The sequence below is a fragment of the Chiloscyllium plagiosum genome, unplaced genomic scaffold, assembly GCF_037043375.1.
Source record: "Chiloscyllium plagiosum isolate Xiang-an unplaced genomic scaffold, Cpla_swu_hap1 HiC_scaffold_9, whole genome shotgun sequence".
NCBI lineage: Eukaryota > Metazoa > Chordata > Chondrichthyes > Orectolobiformes > Hemiscylliidae > Chiloscyllium > Chiloscyllium plagiosum.
In genome coordinates this window covers 3,186,427-3,206,560 of record NW_028270147.1, presented here as the reverse complement: position 1 = coordinate 3,206,560, position 20,134 = coordinate 3,186,427, and the positions used below count along the sequence as shown (strand labels likewise).

Below are 20,134 nucleotides of genomic sequence, written 5' to 3'. Positions count from 1 at the left end.
AAGAGTCATCTTCACTTGAAATGATAACTCTGTTTCTCTCTTCACAGACGCTGCCAGGCTTACTGAGTTTCTTCAGCATTCTCTGTGTTTGTTTCAGATTTCCAGCATCTGCAGGATGTTGCTTTTGCCAAAGTCAGGGGAAGGATCAGTGGCAGTGAGCTATGTAAAACTGTCCTGACCTAGCCAGCCACCCACACTGCTGACCTGTGACCTTTCTTTCCCTGACAGGTATTTAACACCAGCAATGTCACCAAGTTGTGCCCAGGTGCTCAATGTGCCTTCGCTTTCTATGGTGGAGAGAGTGTTTACCACAAGTACATCTTCATCCTTCAGATCTGCAACCTCTTTGTCTTTTTGTGGCTGGTGAACTTTGCCATTGCGCTGGGGCAGTGCACATTGGCAGGTGCCTTCGCTTCCTATTACTGGGCATTTAAGAAACCAGCTGACATACCAGCCTTCCCTTTGCTTGCTGCGTTCGGTCGTTCCCTGAGGTAAGATCATCAAAGTCCTCAGTTCAACAGCCAGCTTCTAAAATTAAATACAAACTATTACAATCCAGCAAACACGCCAGCCCAGCGATACACAGCCAGCGCCTATTTGTCATCTCAGGTGCACACACAAAGATCCCAAGCCACTATTACAAACAAAGCAGTGAGGATTATCCCAGTGTTCTGGGTAGTATTTATCCCTTCACTAACATCATAACCCACAGCTTATCAGGCGAACATGACTGCGATGCGTGTATACATTACACAGGGACTCCATTTTAAAATGCATCAATGGCTGTAAAATACTTGTGGGTGTGTTTAGATTGTGAAAGATGAGAGAGAAATCAAAGCCCTTTGCAACTTAACAGGGTGAGATTTGCTTTGCATATTGCCTCACCCTCCTAAATATCTACTTATTTTTGTTCATTCATGGGACATGGGTGTCACTGGCTGGGCCAGCATTTATTACCCGTCCCTAGTTGCCCCTTGAGAAGGTGGCAGTGAACTGCCTTCTTGAACTGCTGCAATCCATCTGCTGTGGATTGACCCACAATGCCCTTAGGGAGGGAATTCCAGGATTTTGGCCAGTGGCAGTGAACGAACAGTGATATATTTCCAAGACAGAATGGTAAGTGGCTTGGAAGGGAACTTGCAGGGGGTGGTGTTAAAGCATAGAACATTACAGCTCAGTACAGGCCCTTGGGCCCTTGATGTTGCGCCGACCTGTGAAACCAATCTGAAGCTTATCTAACCTACACTATTCCATTCTCATCCATATGTTTATCCAATGACCATTTAAATGCCCTTAACATTGCTGAGTCTACTACTGTTGCAGGCAGGGCATTCCATGCCCCCACTATGCTCTGAGTAAAGAACCTACCTCTGATATCTGTCCTATATTTCAGTAAGGCATTTGATGAGGTTCCCCATGATAGGCTATTGCACAAAATACAGAGGCATGGGATTGAGGGTGATTTAGTGGTTTGGATCAGAAATTGGCTAGCTGTAAGAAGACAGATGGTGGTGGTTGATGGGAAATGTTCATCCTGAAGTTCAGTTACTAGTGCTGTACCGCAGGGGTCTGTTTTAGGGTCACTGCTGTTTGTCATTTTTATAAATGACCTGAATTGTGGGCGGCACGGTGGCACAGTGGTTAGCACTGCTGCCTCACAGCGCCAGAGACCCGGGTTCAATTCCCGCCTCAGGCGACCGACTGTGTGGAGTTTGCACATTCTCCCCGTGTCTGCGTGGGTTTCCTCCGGGTGCTCCGGTTTCCTCCCACAGTCCAAAGATGTGCAGGTCAGGTGAATTGGCCATGCTAAGTTGTCCGTAGTGTTAGGTAAGAGGTAAATGTAGGGGTATGGGTGGTTTGCGCTTCGGCGGGTCAGTGTGGACTTGTTGGGCCGAAGGGCCTGTTTCCACACTGTAAAGTAATCTAATCTAATCTAATCTAATCAAATAAAAGGATAGGTTAGTAAATTTGTGGATGACACTAAGATTGGTGAAGTTGTGGACAGTATTGAAGGATGTTGCAGGTTACAGAGGGGCAGAGATAAGCTGCAGAGCTGGGCTGAGAGGTGGCAAGTGGAGTTTAATGTGGAAAATTGTGAGGTGATTCACTTTGCAAGGAGTAACAGGAATACAGAATACTGGGCTAATGGTAAGATTCTTGGTAGTGTGGATGCGCAGAGTGATCTCGGTGTCCAGGTACATAGATCCGTATAAGTTGATACCCAGGTTGATAGGGTTGTTAAGAAGGCACATGATGGGTTAGCTTTTATTGGTAGAGGGATTGACTTTCGGAGCCATGAAGTCATGTTGGCAGCTGTACAAAACTCAGGTGCGGCTGCACTTAGAGTATTGCATACAGTTCTGGTCACGATTTGGAGATGCCGGTGTTGGACTGGGGTGTACAAAGTTAAAAAGCACACAACACCAGGTTATAGTCTAACAGGTTTAATTGGAAGCACTAGCTTTCGGAGCGACTGATAGTCACTATCACCTGATGAAGGAGCGTCGCTCTGAAAGCTAGTGTGCTTCCAATTAAACCTGTTGGACTATAACCTGGTGTTGTGTGATTTTTAGTTCTGGTCACCGCATTATAGGAAGCATGTGAAAGCTTTGGAAAGGGTGCAGAGGAGATTTACAGAATCTTCAATCTGTCCTCCTAACAATGGAGTCCCCAGTGACTAATGCTCTGATCCTCTCCCCCCTTCCCCCCTGAGCAACAGGGGCACACTCTGTGCCAGAAACCTGTGCCCCATGGATTACCCCTGTTCCCCATGGATTACCCCTGTGCCCATGTATCTGCTGCCCTTGCCCTTTGAGATGGAAGTGGTCATGGGTTTGGAGGGCACTGTCCAAGGATCTTTGGTGGACAGTACACATGGCTGCTACTGAATGTTGGCGGTGAGGGAATGGATGCTTGTGGATGTGGTGACTATCAAGTGGGCTGCTTTATCCTGGATGGTATCAAGTTTTTCAGTGTTGTTGTTGGAGCTGCCCTCAACCAGGGCAAGTGGGGAATGCTCCATCACACCCCTGACTTGTATCTTGTAGATGGTGGACAGGCTTTGGGGAGTCAGGAGAAGAGTTTTGTATTGCAATATTCCTAACCTCTGACCTGCTATTGTAGCTACAGTATTTAGATGATGAGTGTCTGGTCAATGGTAACACCTAACCCTGTTGTAAGTGATTTTCTTGGCCCAAGTCAGTTCCTGTAAATTATAATTACGCTTAAAAGCAAAGAACTAGATGCAGAAACAGGCCCTTCAGCCCCTTTATCCACCTTCCCTGCTTAACAAGACCACAGCTGACCATCGATTTCACTTTCCCCCTGTATCCCCATCTCCTTTGATTACGTAGTGTCCAAGATTCTATTAATTTCTGGTTTGAGCATTCTCAGGAGCTGAACTTCCACAGCCCCCTGGGGTACAGAATTCCAAAGATTGACCACAATTTGAGTGACGGAATTTCTCTACTGTTCAGTGCTCCAGAGCGATCCTTCATTCTGAGTTGGCTCTTATCTTGGAGATTCTTCAGCCCGTCAGCCCCGATCAGATCAAACCCTGTACGCAAGCTCATTGCTCACGGATTGTCAACCTCTCCCTGATTTGTTTGGAGTCTCTGGGACAAGGATGGCTCATAAACAAGCTAATGAGAAGCAAACTAATTAGGAGGCAGACGTAGGCCATTCTGCCCATCAGATCTGTTGCACCATTCCATAAAATCATGGCTGATGTCAGCCTCAGTATCCGCTCTGTTGTCACCAAGCACGGATTCATGTGTTAGTGTGGAAGCTGTCTACCTCTGCCTCCACCATCACCAGGGAAACAAGTTCCAAATTCTCCAGACGATCTGAGAGAAAAACATTCTCCTCATTTCACTCTTCATTGGGAGACCGTCTATTTGTAATTGCCCTAGATGCTGCAATAATCAAAAAACAGTGGGAGAAAATGATCAATACCTTTAGATTGCTTTCATTTTTATTTCTGTTTATTATTTATAAAGGTTTTGGTGATGGGTTGTTTGAATGGACAGGGTACACGCACCTGGGAATTCCTGTTAAAACCTTCAGCAATGTTTTTAATCAGATTTATCGACCCTCCCGTAACCCCCAGCAGGGAGGTGTTGATGGCATCCAACTGCAATAGAATCATTCACTCCTGTTTCAATTTGTCAATCACCTTGAATGAAGGAAAATTGATACTTTCCAACAAGATTGATGGGGTCGTGTAAAGAATTCTTGAACTTCAAACTCTTAAGGCTGCATGCCTCCTCCCTCCCCTCCCATGATCTTCTCCAGCCCCACCACCTGCTGACATCTCTGCTGTAGTCTCGTTTCCCTCTCATGACCTCCCACAGTTTGAATCCCTCTATCTCTGAAGGCTGGGCCTTTAGTTGTCTGGGCCCTAAGCCCTAGAATGCCCTCTCATTCCCCTCTCCTCCTTACACATGCTCCTTTATAACCTCACTGTCTGTCCTCGATTTTAGACACCATCTGGAAACCTCCTTCAGGCCCGTGTCAAATTTCTGTTAGATTTGCCCTCATGTGAAATACCTTACTACATTAAAAGTGCTATATAAATGCATTTGTAATAATACAAATCTTATTGGCCTTCTGGAAATTCTTGACAGAAACACAGTATAGAAAATATTCCTTCCTGGAGGTTGTACCTGGATGCAGTGACAGAATCATAAAATCTCTATATTGTGGAATTGGCCATTCAGCCCATCGAGTCGCAGTGACTCTCTGAAAAGCTTCCTACCCCATCACTGTACCTTGCATTTCCCATGACTAATCCACCGAGCCTACACCTTATGGGCAAACTAATATGGCCAATCCACCTAACCTGCACGTCTCTGGGAGGGAACCCACACAGACAGCAGGATAACGTGCAAACTGCACACAGACAGTCACTCGAGGTGGAAATCGAACCCGGTTCCCTTGCATTGTGAGGCAGCAGTGCTAACCACCGTGCTGCCTGACAGGGGCTCTTGAATTCCCACACATTTTCCAGGACTTTTAAAAGAATTATTCACAGGATGTGGGACATTGCTGGCTAGGCCAGTGTTTATTACCCATCACTGATACAGGGAGATGGCAGCAGAGTGACAATGTCCCTAACCCAACTCAATGAGCCATATGTTCAAATCCCACCAAAACCATCCCAGCAGCTGATTGAATTTAGACTCACTTCATAAAGATCCAGAGCCTAAAAGTCTTTGTCTCTGAGATGGAGACTGTGTCAATTGCTGTTGAATGTAGTACAAATCTCTTCAGTCCAACAGATGATGCTCCCCATCCCAGGAAAGTCAAGCTTTTTTTCATTAATTTGTAGGATGTGGGTGTCACTGGCTGAGCCCAGCATTTATTGCCTGTCCCTAGTTGCCCCTTGAGAAGGCGGGGGTGAGCTGCCCTCTTGAACCGCTGCAGTCCATATGCTCCACAATGCCCTTAGGGAGGGAATTTCAGGATTCTGACGCAGTGACGGTGGCAGAACGGCGATATATTTCCAAGTCAGGATGGTGAATGGCTTGGAAGGGAACTTGCAGGTGGTGGTTTTTCCATGTATCTGCTGTCCTTGTAGGTTTGGAAGGTGTTGTCTGAATTTATGAAGAGCACCTTGTAATGGTACACACTGCTGCTACTGAGTTTTGGTGGTGGAGGGAGTGGATGCTTGTGGATGTGGTGACAATCAAGTGGGCTGCTTTGTCCTGGATGGTTCTGGATCAGTGGTGCTGGAAGAGCACAGCAGTTCAGGCAGCATCCAACGAGCAGCGAAATCGACGTTTCGGGCAAAAGCCCTTCATCAGGAATAAAGGCAGTGAGCCTGAAGCGTGGAGAGATAAGCTGGAGGAGGGTGGGGGTGGGGAGAAAATAGCATGGAATACAATAGGTGAGTGGGGGAGGGGATGAGGGTGATAGGTCAGGGAGGAGAGGGTGGAGTGGATAGGTGGAAAAGGAGCTAGGCAGGTCGGACAAGTCCGGACAAGTCATGGGGACAGTGCTGAGCTGGAAGTTTGGAACTAGGATGAGGTGGGGGAAGGGGAAATGAGGAAGCTGTTGAAGTCCACATTGATGCCCTGGGGTTGAAGTGTTCCGAGGCGGAAGATGAGGCGTTCTTCCTCCCGGCGTCTGGTGGTGAGGGAGCAGCGGTGAAGGAGGCCCAGGACCTCCATGTCCTTGGCAGAGCGGGAGGGGGAGTTGAAATGTTGGGCCACGGGGCGGTGTGGTTGATTGGTGCGGGTGTCTCGGAGATGTTCCCTAAAGCACTCTGCTAGGAGGCGCCCAGTCTCCCCAATGTAGAGGAGACCGCATCGGGAGCAACGGATACAATAAATGATATGAGTGGATGTGCAGGTAAAACTTTGATGGATGTGGAAGGCTCCTTTAGGGCCTCGGATAGAGGTGAGGGAGGAGGTGTGGGCACAGGTTTTACAGTTCCTGCGGTGGCAGGGGAAGGTGCCAGGATGGGAGGGTGGGTCGTTGGGGGGTGTGGACCTGACCAGGTAGTCACGGAGGGAACGGTCTTTGTGGAAGGTGGAAAGGGGTGGGGAGGGAAATATATCCCTGGTGGTGGGGTCTTTTTGGAGGTGACGGAAATGTCAGCGGATGATTTGGTTTATGCGAAGATTGGTAGGGTGGAACGTGAGCACCAGGGGCGTTCTGTCCTTGTTACGGTTGGAGGGGTGGGGTCTGAGGGCGGAGGTGCGGGATGTGGACGAGATGCGTTGGAGGGCATCTTTAACCACGTGGGAAGGGAAATTGCGGTCTCTAAAGAAGGAGGCCATCTGGTATGTTCTGTGGTGGAACTGGTCCTCCTGGGAGCAGATACAGCAGAGGCGGAGGAATTGGGAATACGGGATGGCATTTTTGCAAGAGATGGGGTGGGAAGAGGTGTAATCCAGGTAGCTGTGGGAGTTGGTGGGTTTGTAAAAAATGTCAGTGTCAAGTCGGTCGTCACTAATGGAGATGGAGAGGTCCAGGAAGGGGAGGGAGGTGTCAGAGATGGTCCAGGTAAATTTAAGGTCAGGGTGGAATGTGTTGGTGAAGTTGATGAATTGCTCAACCTCCTCACGGGAGCACGAGGTGGCACCAATGCAGTCATCAATGTAACGGAGGAAGAGGTGGGGAGTGGTGCCGGTGTAATTACGGAAGATCAACTGTTCTACGTAGCCAACAAAGAGACAGGCATAGCAGAGGCCCATATGTGTGCCCATGGCTACCCCTTTGGTCTGGAGGAAGTGGGAGGTTTACCTCGTTGTCCTGGATGGTGTCAAGCTTCTTGAGTGTTGTTGGAGCTGAACCCATCCAGGCAAGTGGGGAGTACTCCATCCCACTCCTGACTTGTGCCTTGTAGATGGTGGACAGGCTTTGGGGAATCTGGAGGTGACTTACTCACTGCAGAATTGCCAGCCTCTCATCTGCTCTTGTCATCACTGTGTTTATGTGGTGAGCACCCAGCTGAGTTTCTGGTCAATGATAACTCCAAGGATGCTGATAGTGTGGGATTCAGTGATGGTAACACCATTCAATGTCAAGGGGTTAGATTGTCTCTTATTGGTGTTGGTCATTACCTGGCATTTGTGTGGCATGAATTTGCCACACAAGTTATTTGCCACTTGTCAGCCCAAGCCTGGATATTGTCCAGATCTTGTTGCAGTTGAATATGGACTGCTTCAGTATCTGAGGAGTGCTGAACATTGTGTAATCATCAGTGAACATCCTCACTGCTAACCTGGTGGTGGAGGGAAGGTCATTGATGAAGCAGCTGAAGGTGGTTGGGCCTAGGACACTACCCTGAGAAACAGTTGCCGTGGAGAAGGTGGTGGGAGCTGTCAGGATGCCCCCAATGCTGTTGGGTCAACCTCTTGCAATCTCAGCCTATTAGCAGTGAGCTTCCTGATCCAAGGCAGGAAAGCTCCAGTGATAATGGAGAGATCAACATGATTTAGATCCCATCTACCTTCCCTTGAAAAAAAGAACCGGAAATGACATCACCCACCTTAAGAAACCAAGACCTATAAAGAGAGAGGCGGGGCATACCACCAGTGCTTCACTGGAGCTTCTCACTGATGGTGTTACCTAGTCATGGTGACAAAACATCAGAAACAGATCACCATGATTTCACAGGATGGGGTGCTCAGATATTTCAGGGAAGCATGTTGAGGGTGGGTCAAGGGTAGTTTTAATCCCCTGACCCCATCCTTGCTTCCCTCCCACACAACATGATGGAGGCCTAGACAAAAGGTGAGTTCATCGGGTCAATTTGGAGGAAGAGGGACCTTCTTTCCTGGTCTTGAACTTTCCTCTACCCTTTGTTTTGTACCCCATGCAGGCTCTGACCCTTGACCTCAGCACACTTGGCCATGTCTTTGATATTCATTAGACTGAGAAAGCAGAGTGAAGGTTTGAAGCCAGGCAATAGAGGCAGGGTGAAGGATTAGGGGCTGGACCGGAGGCCCAGGCCTGAGTCTCTGAACCAAGGAGAGCAGCTTCAAGGCTGCGAGGCGTAAAAAAGGAAAGCGTTACATTCGGTAAAGAGTGACATGAGGTAACACCTTCTGTAGCAGTTCTGAGGCAGGGTCACTGGGCTCAAAACGTTAGCTCTGTTTCTGTCCACAGACACAGCCAACCTGCCGAGTTTCTCCAGCATTGTCTGCATCTGCACCAAGTGACACGTACTTTGGGATTGAAAGATCTGGAACAGAGTTCTGCAGCTTGTGACTCTGGGAGGAAGCAGTGAGAAGGAGGATATTGGAGTTTGTTGTCAGGCTGTCTGACGTGCAACAATTTAATTCTGAACCTGTTTCCTTGTGACAGGTACCACACAGGCTCACTGGCATTCGGATCCTTGATACTAGCCATCATCCAACTCATCCGCATTATTCTGGAATACCTGGATAATAAACTGAAAGGTGGGTTCCTGAGCAGTTCGCAATTGCAGCTACTTCTGAATTGTTTGATCCTTCTTTTAAGGAATCTGGATGTCCCTGAAATTTTTTTTGTCCATTTCTAATTACCTTTGAACTGAGTGGCTCACTCAGGCTGTTTCACGGGGCAGGCACATTGGTGTGGGTATGGAGTCATGTATAGGCCAGACTGGGTAAGGATGACACACGGCAGATTTCCTTCCAAAAGGGACATGAGCGAGCCAGAGTGGTTTGTACACAATTGTCACATGGTCGCCTACGTAGAGAATCGTTTTCATTTCCAAATCTATTAATTGAATTGAAATTCCACCACCCACCGGCTTACACAGCATTAACCTGGGTCTCTGGGATACGAGGCTAGGAACATTAGCACAGCTTCACCATCACCAAGTAGGCAGGAGAGGAACCCAGTGCAGACAGTGGGGTGTCTGTAATACAGGGAATGTGGGTACCTGTATCACAGAGAGTGTGGGTGTGTGTATCACAGAGAGTGTGGGTGACTGTGTCACAGAGAGTGTGGGTGACTGTGTCACAGAGAGTGTGGGTGACTGTATCACAGAGAGTGTGGGTACCTGTATCACAAAGAGAGTGGGTGTGTGTGTCACAGAGAGTGTGGGTGACTGTGTCACAGAGAGTGTGGGTGACTGTATCACAAAGAGAGTGTGGGTGACTGTATCACAAAGAGAGTGGGTGTGTGTGTCACAGAGAGAGTGGGTGTGTGTGTCACAGAGAGTGTGGGTGACTGTGTCACAGAGAGTGTGGGTGACTGTATCACAGAGAGTGTGGGTACCTGTATCACAAAGAGAGTGGGTGTGTGTGTCACAGAGAGTGTGGGTGACTGTGTCACAGAGAGTGTGGGTGACTGTATCACAAAGAGAGTGTGGGTGACTGTATCACAAAGAGAGTGGGTGTGTGTGTCACAGAGAGAGTGGGTGTGTGTATCACAGAGAAGAGTGGGTGTGTGTATCACAGAGAGAGTGGGTGTGTGTATCACAGAGAGAGTGGGTGTGTGTATCACAGAGAGTGTGGGTGTGTGTATCACAGAGAGAGTGGGTGTGTGTATCACAGAGAAGAGTGGGTGTGTGTATCACAGAGAGAGTGGGTGTGTGTATCACAGAGAGTGTGGGTGTGTGTATCACAGAGAGTGTGGGTGTGTGTATCACAGAGAGAGTGGGTGTGTGTATCACAGAGAGAGTGGGTGTGTGTATCACAGAGAGAGTGGGTGTGTGTATCACAGAGAGAGTGGGTGTGTGTATCATAGAGAGTGTGGGTGTGTGTATCACAGAGAGTGTGGGTGTGTGTATCACAGAGAGTGTGGGTGTGTGTATCACAGAGAGAGTGGGTGTGTGTATCACAGATAGAGTGGGTGTGTGTATCACAGAGAGAGTGGGTGTGTGTATCATAGAGAGTGTGGGTGTGTGTATCACAGAGAGTGTGGGTGTGTGTATCACAGAGAGTGTGGGTGTGTGTATCACAGAGAGAGTGGGTGTGTGTATCACAGAGAAGAGTGGGTGTGTGTATCACAGAGAGAGTGGGTGTGTGTATCACAGAGAGAGTGGGTGTGTGTATCACAGAGAGTGTGGGTGTGTGTATCACAGAGAGAGTGGGTGTGTGTATCACAGAGAAGAGTGGGTGTGTGTATCACAGAGAGAGTGGGTGTGTGTATCACAGAGAGTGTGGGTGTGTGTATCACAGAGAGTGTGGGTGTGTGTATCACAGAGACAGTGGGTGTGTGGATCACAGAGAGTGTGGGTGTGTGTATCACAGAGGGAGTGGGTGTGTGTATCACAGAGAGAGTGGGTGTGTGTGTCACAGAGAGTGTGGGTGTGTGGATCACAGAGAGTGTGGGTGTGTGGATCACAGAGAGTGTGGGTATGTGGATCACAGAGAGAGTGGGTGTGTGTATCACAGAGAGTGTGGGTGTGTATATCACAGAGAGAGTGGGTGTGTGTATCACAGAGAGTGTGGGTGTGTGGATCACAGAGAGTGTGGGTGTGTGGATCACAGAGAGTGTGGGTGTGTGGATCACAGAGAGTGTGGATGTGTGTATCACAGAGTGTGGGTGTCTGTACGACAGAAGCAGCAGAAGTCCGATGTGGGAGAAGTTGATGTGATGGTGTGGTAAGATATAGATGGGGTTGAATGTGAAACATTGACTCAGGTGAAATGTTCATGGTGTAACTCCCCTGTGATCCCACAGTATGCTGAGACATCTTCAGTGGGCATAACTGTAAATTTACTCAGTCTCAGACTCAGTGTCATCTGCTTTTGAAGTGGGTTAAAGGGAGAGGAAAGTTAATTTTACACAGGTTCAGTGTTTTGAGTTAACAGATGGGGTTTACTTTGGATGTCACATCTTTACACCTCGTCCTTATGTTTTGTACCTTCATCGTAAGTTCCTTTGCCAGTATTTATAATGGAGCTTCCTATGTAAGCACGTCACATTGTAATGACAATCTTTGTCCAGTGGGTGGTGATGTCATGTGTCTGGTTTGGGGGGGGTGGGAGTCTTGTATTATATTGCGATTAGTTTAAATTGTTCCTGTAAATTGGTACTGGGAGGAAGTTTTGATCGAGTACATCAGGAGAAAGTATTTTCAGGGGCAGGAGGGTGAGGGAGCAGAGGGAGACAGATTGAATGGAATCGGGGAAAAGCCGCAGAGGGAGAGTTGAGGGGGATTGTTTTACACAGTGAGTTGTTAGGAACTGGAAGGTGCTGCCTGAAATATCCTGTTCAATGATTACTTTCACGAGAGAATTGGATAAATATTTAACATGAAAACAGCTGCAGGATTTAGGGAAAGTGCAGCAATGTGAGACTGATTGGAGATCTTTCAAGAAGCTGACACAAGGAGGAGAGGCTGAATGGCCTTCCCCTCTACTCTCCATTCCTGTGTTCCTGCATTCATGCATTCCCATGTTTCTGCGTTCCTGTGTTCCTGCATTCTTGTGTTCCCATGTTCCTATATTCCTGTGTTCCTGCGTGCCAGTGTTCCCTTGTTCCTGCACTCCCATGTTCCCATGTTTCTGCATTCCCACGTTCTGTGTTCACGTGTTCCCATGTTCCTGTGTTTCTGCATTCCTGTGTTTGTGTTCCTGTGTTCCCATGTTTCTGTGTTCCACGTTCCCGTGTTCCTGTGTACCCATGTTTCGGTGTTCCTGTGTTCCCACATTTCCATGTTCCCACGTTCCCATTTTCCCATGTTCCTGTGTTCCCATGTTCCTGTGTTCCTTTGTTCCTGCATTCCCGTGTTCCCGCATTCCTGTGTACCCGCATTCCCGTGTTTCTGTGTTCCCGCATTCCCATGTTCCCATGTTCCTGCATTCCCGCTTTCTCGCGTTCCTAAATTCTCGCGTTCCTGTTTTCCTCTGTTCCTGCGTTCCCATGTTCCTGTGTTCCTGCATTCCTGTGTTCCCGTGTTCCTACATTTCTGTTCCATGTTCCCGTGTTCCTGTGTTCCTGCGTTCCTGTGTTCCCATGTTCCTACGTATCCATGTTCCTGCATTCCTGTGTTTCCATGTTCCTGTGTTCCCACATTTCCACGTTCCCGCGTTCCCATTTTCTCATGTTCCTGTGTTCCCATGATCCCGCGTTCCTTTGTTTCTGCATTCCCATGTTCCTCTGTTCCCGTGTTTGTGTTCCCGCTTTCCCGCTTTCCCACGTTCTCATGTTCCTGCGTTCCCATGTTCCTGCGTTCCTATGTATCCATGTTCCTGTGTTCCCACATTTCCACGTTCCCGCATTCCCATTTTCTCTTGTTCCTGTGTTCCCGTGTTCCCCCGTTCCCGTGTTTGTGTTCCCGCTTTCCCATGTTCCCATGTTCCTGTGTTCCTGCATTCCTGCTTTCCCACGTTCCAGCGTTCCTGTGTTCCCACGTTTCTGTGTGATTATGGATTAATTCGGAGCTTGTTGCTTTACCTTCAGGTGCACAGAACAAATTTGCCAAGTTCCTGTTCTGCTGCCTGAAATGTTGCTTTTGGTGTCTGGAAAAATTCATCAAATTTCTCAACAGAAATGCCTATATAATGGTGAGTCTCTGCCTATTCTCACTGCCTGGGAATTTCAGTATCACTTGATACTGTCAGTGATCAATGTGTTGAATGCTCACACTCTAAAGTTGTGAAAGGCACAATATAAATGTGAAATATGACAACTTTCCTTCTTTCAGATCGCCATTTATGGTAAAAACTTCTGCACATCTGCAAAGGATGCCTTCTATTTACTGATGAGGAATGTGGTGAGGTGAGACTTGTCAAGAAATGGTTATTTTCTCCTGACTAAGCCCTGGAATCCCGGATTTCCATCACCCTGTCCGTGGAAAAGTGCTTCCCAACATCACTCCCAGAAAGGCCTGGCTCCAATTTTGAGATTATGGATCCCTTCCCCATAAATATCAAAGAAAATAAATTCTCACTATCAACCCTCTTAAATCCTTCCTTAAAATACGTTGATCAAGTCGCCTCTTAATCTTCTATACTCAAGAAAACACAAGCCCAATCCTTATCAAAATCAGGATGTTTGCCAATGATTGCACAATGTTCAGCACCTCAGATACTGAAGCAGTCCGTGTCCAAATGAAACAAGGACTGAACAATATTCAGGTTTGGGCTGTCAAATAGCAAGAAACATTTGCGCCACATGATGACCATGTACAATAAGAGAGAATCTGACCACTATCCCTTGATATGTTGCCACTACTAAAATCGGCGCTATCAACATCTTGGGAGTTACCATTGTCCAGAAAGTCACCTAGACTCACCACATAAACAGAGTGGCTACAACAGCAGGTCAGAGGCTAGGGATACTATGGTGAGTAACTCACCTCCTGACTACGCAAAGCCTGTCCACCATCTACATGGAGGACTTATGCCCAAAACATCAATTCCTCTGCTCCCCAGATGCTGCCTGACCTGCTATGCGTTACCAGCACCGCACTCTTGACTCTAATCTCCAGCATCTGCATTCCTCACTTTCACCATCTACAAGTCAGGAGTGTGATGGAATACTCCCCACTTGCCTGGATGGGGGCAGCTCCAACAACACTCAAGAAGCTTGACATCATCCAGGACAAAGCAGCCCCATATGATTGGCACCACATCCACAAGCATCCATTCCCTCCAGCACCAACACTCAGTAGCTGCAGTGTGTACCATCCACAAGACGCATTGCAGAAATTCATCAAATGTCCTCAGACAGCACCTTCCAAACCCAGAACCACATCCATCTGGAAGGACAAGGACAGCAGATACATGGGGACATCAACCCCTGCAAGTTCCTCCAAGCCACTCACCATCCTGAGTTGGAAGTATATCACCGTTCCTTCAGTGTTGCTGGGTCAGAATCCTGGAATTCCCTCCCTAAGGGCATTGTGGGTTAACCTACAGCACATGGACTGCAACGGTTCAAGAAGGCAGTTCATCTCCACCTTCTCAAGGGGCAACTAGGGACGGGCAATTAATCCTGGATCCAGCCAGTGATGCCATGTCTCAGGAAAGAATAAAAAATATTCCATCTCACCGGTCCTCATCTTATAACCCTTTTCTCTCCAGGATCATTCTGGGGAATCTACTCTGCCCCCCTCAAGACCAGTCTCTCCTTCCTGGAGTAGGGGGTATGTCCCTGCTGTATACCAGGCCAACATCAGCCTTGTGTCAGATTCCACTCCCATTGTCAGACGTGAAGGGGAAGAGGCTCGTTGGCAGGAATAGCACCGGGTTAGATTGAGAGTAAAGCTGCCTCTGCACTGTCCCCATCAAACACTCCCAGGGACAGGGTCAGCATGGGGTTAGATACAGAGTAAAGCTCCCTTTGCACTGTCCTCCATCAAACACTCCTAGGACAGGGACAGCAGGGGGTTAGATACAGAGTAAAACTCCCTCTGCACTGTCCCCCATCAAACACTCCCAGGACAGGGACAGCAGGGGGTTAGATACAGAGTAAAGCTCCCTCTGCACTGTCCCCATCAGACACTCCCAGGACAGGGACAGCAGGGGGTTAGATACAGAGTAAAACTCCCTCTGCACTGTCCCCCATCAAACACTCCCAGGACAGGGTCAGCATGAGGTTAGTTACATGGTAAAGCTCCCTCAGTACTGTCCCTATCAAACACTCCCAGGACAGGGACTGCATGGGGTTAGATACAGAGTGTAAAGCTTGCTCTACAATGTCCCCCCATCAAACACCCCCAGGACAGGGACAGCACGGGGTTAGATATAGAGTAATGCTCCCCCTTACACTGTCCCCCATTGCACACCAGGAGTATTTATTGGCAGAAATGAGTTGAGTGTGTACTGTATTTCTTTGGTATCTTTAATATCCCACAATGTGTCAAGCTGTCTCACAGGAAGAGTATTAAATATAATCTGACACTGAGCCACGAAAAGAGATTTGAACAGGACTGAAAGGTTGAACAAAGAGATCGATTTCAGAAAGTGCCTTAAAGGCAGAGAGAAAGGCAAGGCATTTATCTTAACCAATACCTGAAAACATTAAGAAAATAATGCCATCATATTGTACCATCCCAAGGTATACATTCCCAGTGTGGTTAACACTCTCTTTGATGTTATTCGTCCAAAATCAATCCAAAGTGACTGTAAACTTCCAAAGGTTCATTGCCTATCCATCTTCCCAAGCACAGAGCTAGTGATTTGAGACAAACAGAAGCAGAAATCGCTGGGCATTTTCTTTCCCCATGGTTCTACCTCTCGCTGGAGTTTGTGGACTCCTCCAGCCTCATTGTAACTCTGCACAGATTTATTCTGTTCTGTTCCCCCTCTGTTCAGTGTTTCTGTCTGTCTCTCAGATCCATGCAGCTCCAAAGCACTCTCTTTGATTTTCTGTGGTATTGCAGGAAGGCCTGCAACTTTATCTTTATGATGGCTTGCTCTGTCCCCTTCCCCATGACAGTGTGACTCACATGGCCCCTGTGAAATGCTGGTTTTGTCTGTTTCACAGCCCAATCCCTGTTTGTCTTTGTAAGTGGACAGTTCAAAGCACAGCAGTTTACTGCTTGACATTCCCAGCAGTTTTCGGAACCCTGGAGATCCCCAGTCTCTGCTGTTAACACCCGGCCACTGTCATGTGTCTGAAATGCCTTCCACCCTCTTCACAGTCAAACTGTCTTGGCCTTCCTTTAATCTTCAACAATCAGGGATCAGGTTTACGGTCACACTGATTTCAGCACAGACCATCCAACTCTAATTTGTTTAACCTTAAACTTGCAAAGACAGTCCCTGAACGTCATGATTTGGAGATGCTGGTGTTGGACTGGGGTGTACAAAATTAAAAATCACACAACCCCAGGTTATAGTCCAACAGGTTTATTTGGAAACACACTAGCTTTTGGAGCGACGCTCCTTCATCAGTGCTTCCAAATAAACTTGGTGGACTATAACCTGGTGTTGTGTGGTTTTTAACCCAGGGCATCATAACCTTGTAAACCTCTCAGGTGTCCCACATGAGGTTTCCCAGACTCCTGCTGTGAGTGGGTGGGTGGGCAGAGAGTGAGTCAGTCTTCCTCCTTATTTACTCATGAATCCGGTGTTATGTTTCCATTGGCAGAGTCGCTGTGTTGGATAAAGTGACGGATTTTCTTTTATTACTCGGCAAGTTGCTGATTGTTGGGGGTGTCGGTAAGTATTTGGACTCAATCTGCTCTGCGGCTAAACTCCCTCCATCAAAAACTTTCCCCTGTGTGAAGGGAAACTCTTTCTTTGCTTAAAATCACATCCCTCGCTCTTTATCCATGGCTGTGTAAACATTTAATTTCCCAGTGTTTCCTCATTCCCTTTTGAAAGTTATCACTGAATCTGCTCCCACCGCCCTTTCAGGCAGCACCTTCCAGATCCCAACAACTCACTGCGTAAAATAATCCCCCTCAACTCCTCGTCTGGGGTTTCTCCCCGACTCCCTGCAATCTCTCTCCCTCTGCTCCCTCACCTTCCTGCCCCTGCAAACACTGTCTCCTGATTGACTCTCTGCGGTCCCTTCATAATTAATTAACAATGCAAAGTCTCTCAGCCCCACAATCCTCCAAGATGTTTCTGTGTTGATCCAATTCCAGCCTTTGATGGTAATCACTCCAGCCTTGCTGACCCTGCCCTCACTGCGTGGGCCCTAAACTCTCGAATCTCATCCCGGAATCTCTTTGCCTCTTTCTTGCTGTTTACGATGGTGCTGAAAGCCTCCTCCTCACATCGAACTTCCGTTGACCTGTCCCACGATCCCTGCTGTGCCTCAGTGTCAGATGCTGCCTGGTAACGCTCACATGAATCATCTTGAGAGGGGCTATGTAATCGCAAGTGGTTGTTGTTGCATTACCTTTCTGTCAGATTTAAGCCGGTGAATTTGTCTGATTCTTATTTTGTGTCCAGGAGTGCTGGCTTTTTTCTTCTTTACACAAAGGATATCGATCATCGCTGGTGAAGCACCATCATTAAACTATTACTGGGTCCCTCTGGTGGTAAGTAATTCACTCCCTTCATTCTCCTGTGACTTCACTGGAAAACTGCAACTTCAAGAAACAGTCGCATTTCAATAGTGCCTTAGGATATCTGCTTCAGAGCAAATAAGGCAGAGTAGTTTAAAGCATTTGTCACTGTTATAATGAGGGAGAGCCCCCAGCCAGTTGAGGCACAGCAAGCTCCCACTGACCAGGGAATGAGAATGACCAGATATTCTGTTTTTGGGGATTGGAGATTGATTGACGGATAAAGAAGAGAATGGTCTCCAGAATCCAAGGGCAGGTCTCCTGCTTTTCCTCCAACTGATGGCCAAGTACACTTGTTGCTCAGTGTGAGAGGACAGACACAGCTCCTCCCTGTGTGCTCAGTCTAATATTAATTCCTCAAAAAAGATTATCAGCCCATCGCTGTGTGAGAGACCATGTTGCTCACTGATTGGCTGCTCCTGCTTCTTGCATTAGAACAGGTTAGACACGTCAAATACATCCAGGGCCAGAAGAACATAGAAAAGTACAGCACAGAACAGGCCATTTGGCCCACGATGTTGTGCCAAGGATTATTCCTAATCTAAACTAAAATAACCTAACCTACGCACCCCTCAACTCACTGCTCTCCATGTGCATGTCCAGCAGTCACTTAAATGTCCCCAATGACTCTGCTTCCACCACCACTGCTGGCAACACATTCCATGTGTTCACAACTCTCTGCGTAAAGAACCTACCTCTGACGTCTCCTCTATACCTTCCTCCTAATATCTTCAAACTATGACCCCTCATACCAGTCAATCCTGCCCTGGGGAAAAGTCTCTGGCTATTGACTCTATCCATGCCTCTCATTACCTTGTATACCTCGATCAGGTCTCCTCTCTTCCTCCTTCTCTCCAGAGAGAAAAGTCCAAGCTTAGTCAACCTTTCTTCGTAAGGCAAGCCCTCCAGTCCAGGCAGCATCCTGGTAAATCTTCTTTGCACCCTCTCCAAAGTCTCTATCTTTCCTATAGTAGGGCGACCAGAACTGGACACAATATTCCAAGTGTAGTCTCACCAGGGACTTGTACAGCTGCAGAAAAACCTCACGGCTCTTAAACTCGACCCCCCTGTTAATGAAAGCCAAAACACCATATGCTTTCTTAACAACCCTATGCACTTGGGTGGCAACTTTGAGGGGTCTATGTACTTGCACACCCAGATCCCTCCGTTCCTCCACACTGCCAAGAATCCCATCTTTAGTCCTATATTCAGCATTCGAGTTTGACCTTCCAAAATGCATCACTTTGCATTTATCCAGGTTGAACTCCATCTGCCATTTTTCAGCCCAGCTCTGCATCCTGTCTACGTCGCGCTGCAGCCTGCACTAGCCCTCGATACTATCGACGGCACCTCCAACATTTGTGTCATCTGCAAATTTACTAACCCACCCCTCAGCCTTCTCATCCAAATCATTTATAAAAACTACAAAGAGCAGAGGCCCAAGAACAGAGTACTGTGGGACACCACTCAACACTGTCCTCCAGGCAGAATACTTTCCATCTACAACCACTCTCTGCCTTCTGTCAGCCAGCCAATTCTGAATCCAGATAGCTAAATCTCCCTGTATCCCATACTTCCTGAGCCTACCATGGGGAACCCTATCAAATGCCTTGCTGAAGCCCATATACATCACATCCACTGCTCGACCTTCGTTGACCTGTCTCGTCACCTCTCAAAGAACTCAGTAAGATTTGTGAGACATGACCTGTCCCTCACAAAGCCATGCTGACTGCCTTTAATTACGGTATGCTTTGCCAAATAGTCATAAATCCTATCCCTCAGAATTCTTTCCAAAACCGTGCTGACCATAGACGTAAGACTGACTGGTCTGTAATTGCCAGGGATTTCCCTATTACCCTCCTTGAAAAGAGGAACAACATTCGCCTCCCTCCAATCCTCAGGTACGACTCCCGTGGAGAGTGAGGAAGCAAAGATCTTCGCCAGCGGCTTAGCAACCTCCTTTCCTGCTTCCCCGAGCAGCCTGGGATAAATCTGGTCTGGCCCTGGGGACTTATCAATCTTAATGTTTGCCAAAATTCCAGCACATCAACTTCATCAATCTTGATCTGGTCAAGCCTGTATCCCAGCTCCTCAAAGTTCTCATTCACAACAAGGTCTCTTTCCTCAGTGAAAACCAAAGCAAAAATCTCATTTAGGGCTTCCCCTATCTGCTCAGACTCCACACACAAGTTCTCTCCGCTATCCCTGACCGGCCCTACCTTCTCCCTGATCATTCTCTTATTCCTCATGTATGAGTAAAATGCCTTTGGGTTCTCCCTAATCCGTCTTGCCAAGCCTTTTTCATGCCCCCTCCTGGCTCTCCTCAGTCCATTTCTGAGCTCCTTTCTAGCAAGCCTGTAACCCTCTAAAGCTGTGCTAGATCCTTGCTGCCTCCACCTTACATAAACTGCCTTCTTCCTTTTGCTGAGAAGCTCCTCTGTTCTCGTCATCCAAGGTTCCTTAATCTTACCCCTTCTTACCTGTCTCAGAGGAACAAATTTGTGCATCACTCACAAGAACTGCACCTTACACACTCTCCACATGTCTGCTGTGCCCTTTCTGTGGAACAATTGCTCCCAGTCTGTACTTCCCAACTACTGTCTGATAGCGTCATAATTTTCTTTTCCCCAATTAAATATCTTCCCTTGGTAACTGCTCCTTTCCCTCTCCATGGCTATGGTAAATGTGAGGCAGTGATGGTCACTGTCACAAAGTGCTCTC

General features: G+C 47.7%; 1 protein-coding gene across 5 annotated transcripts in view; it reads left to right on the top strand.

Moving 5' to 3' along the window:
- Positions 1 to 20,134, top strand: part of slc44a5b (solute carrier family 44 member 5b) — a 290,000-nt gene that overhangs the window by 249,971 nt on the left and 19,895 nt on the right. For all 5 annotated transcript variants that reach the window (XM_043698569.2, XM_043698570.2, XM_043698572.2 and 2 more), the window contains 6 exons: positions 229 to 491; positions 8,815 to 8,909; positions 12,850 to 12,953; positions 13,094 to 13,167; positions 16,486 to 16,556; positions 17,298 to 17,386. In XM_043698569.2, coding sequence (XP_043554504.1) covers positions 229 to 491; positions 8,815 to 8,909; positions 12,850 to 12,953; positions 13,094 to 13,167; positions 16,486 to 16,556; positions 17,298 to 17,386 — 696 coding nt within the window. The remainder of the gene's footprint in view (positions 1 to 228; positions 492 to 8,814; positions 8,910 to 12,849; positions 12,954 to 13,093; positions 13,168 to 16,485; positions 16,557 to 17,297; positions 17,387 to 20,134) is intronic.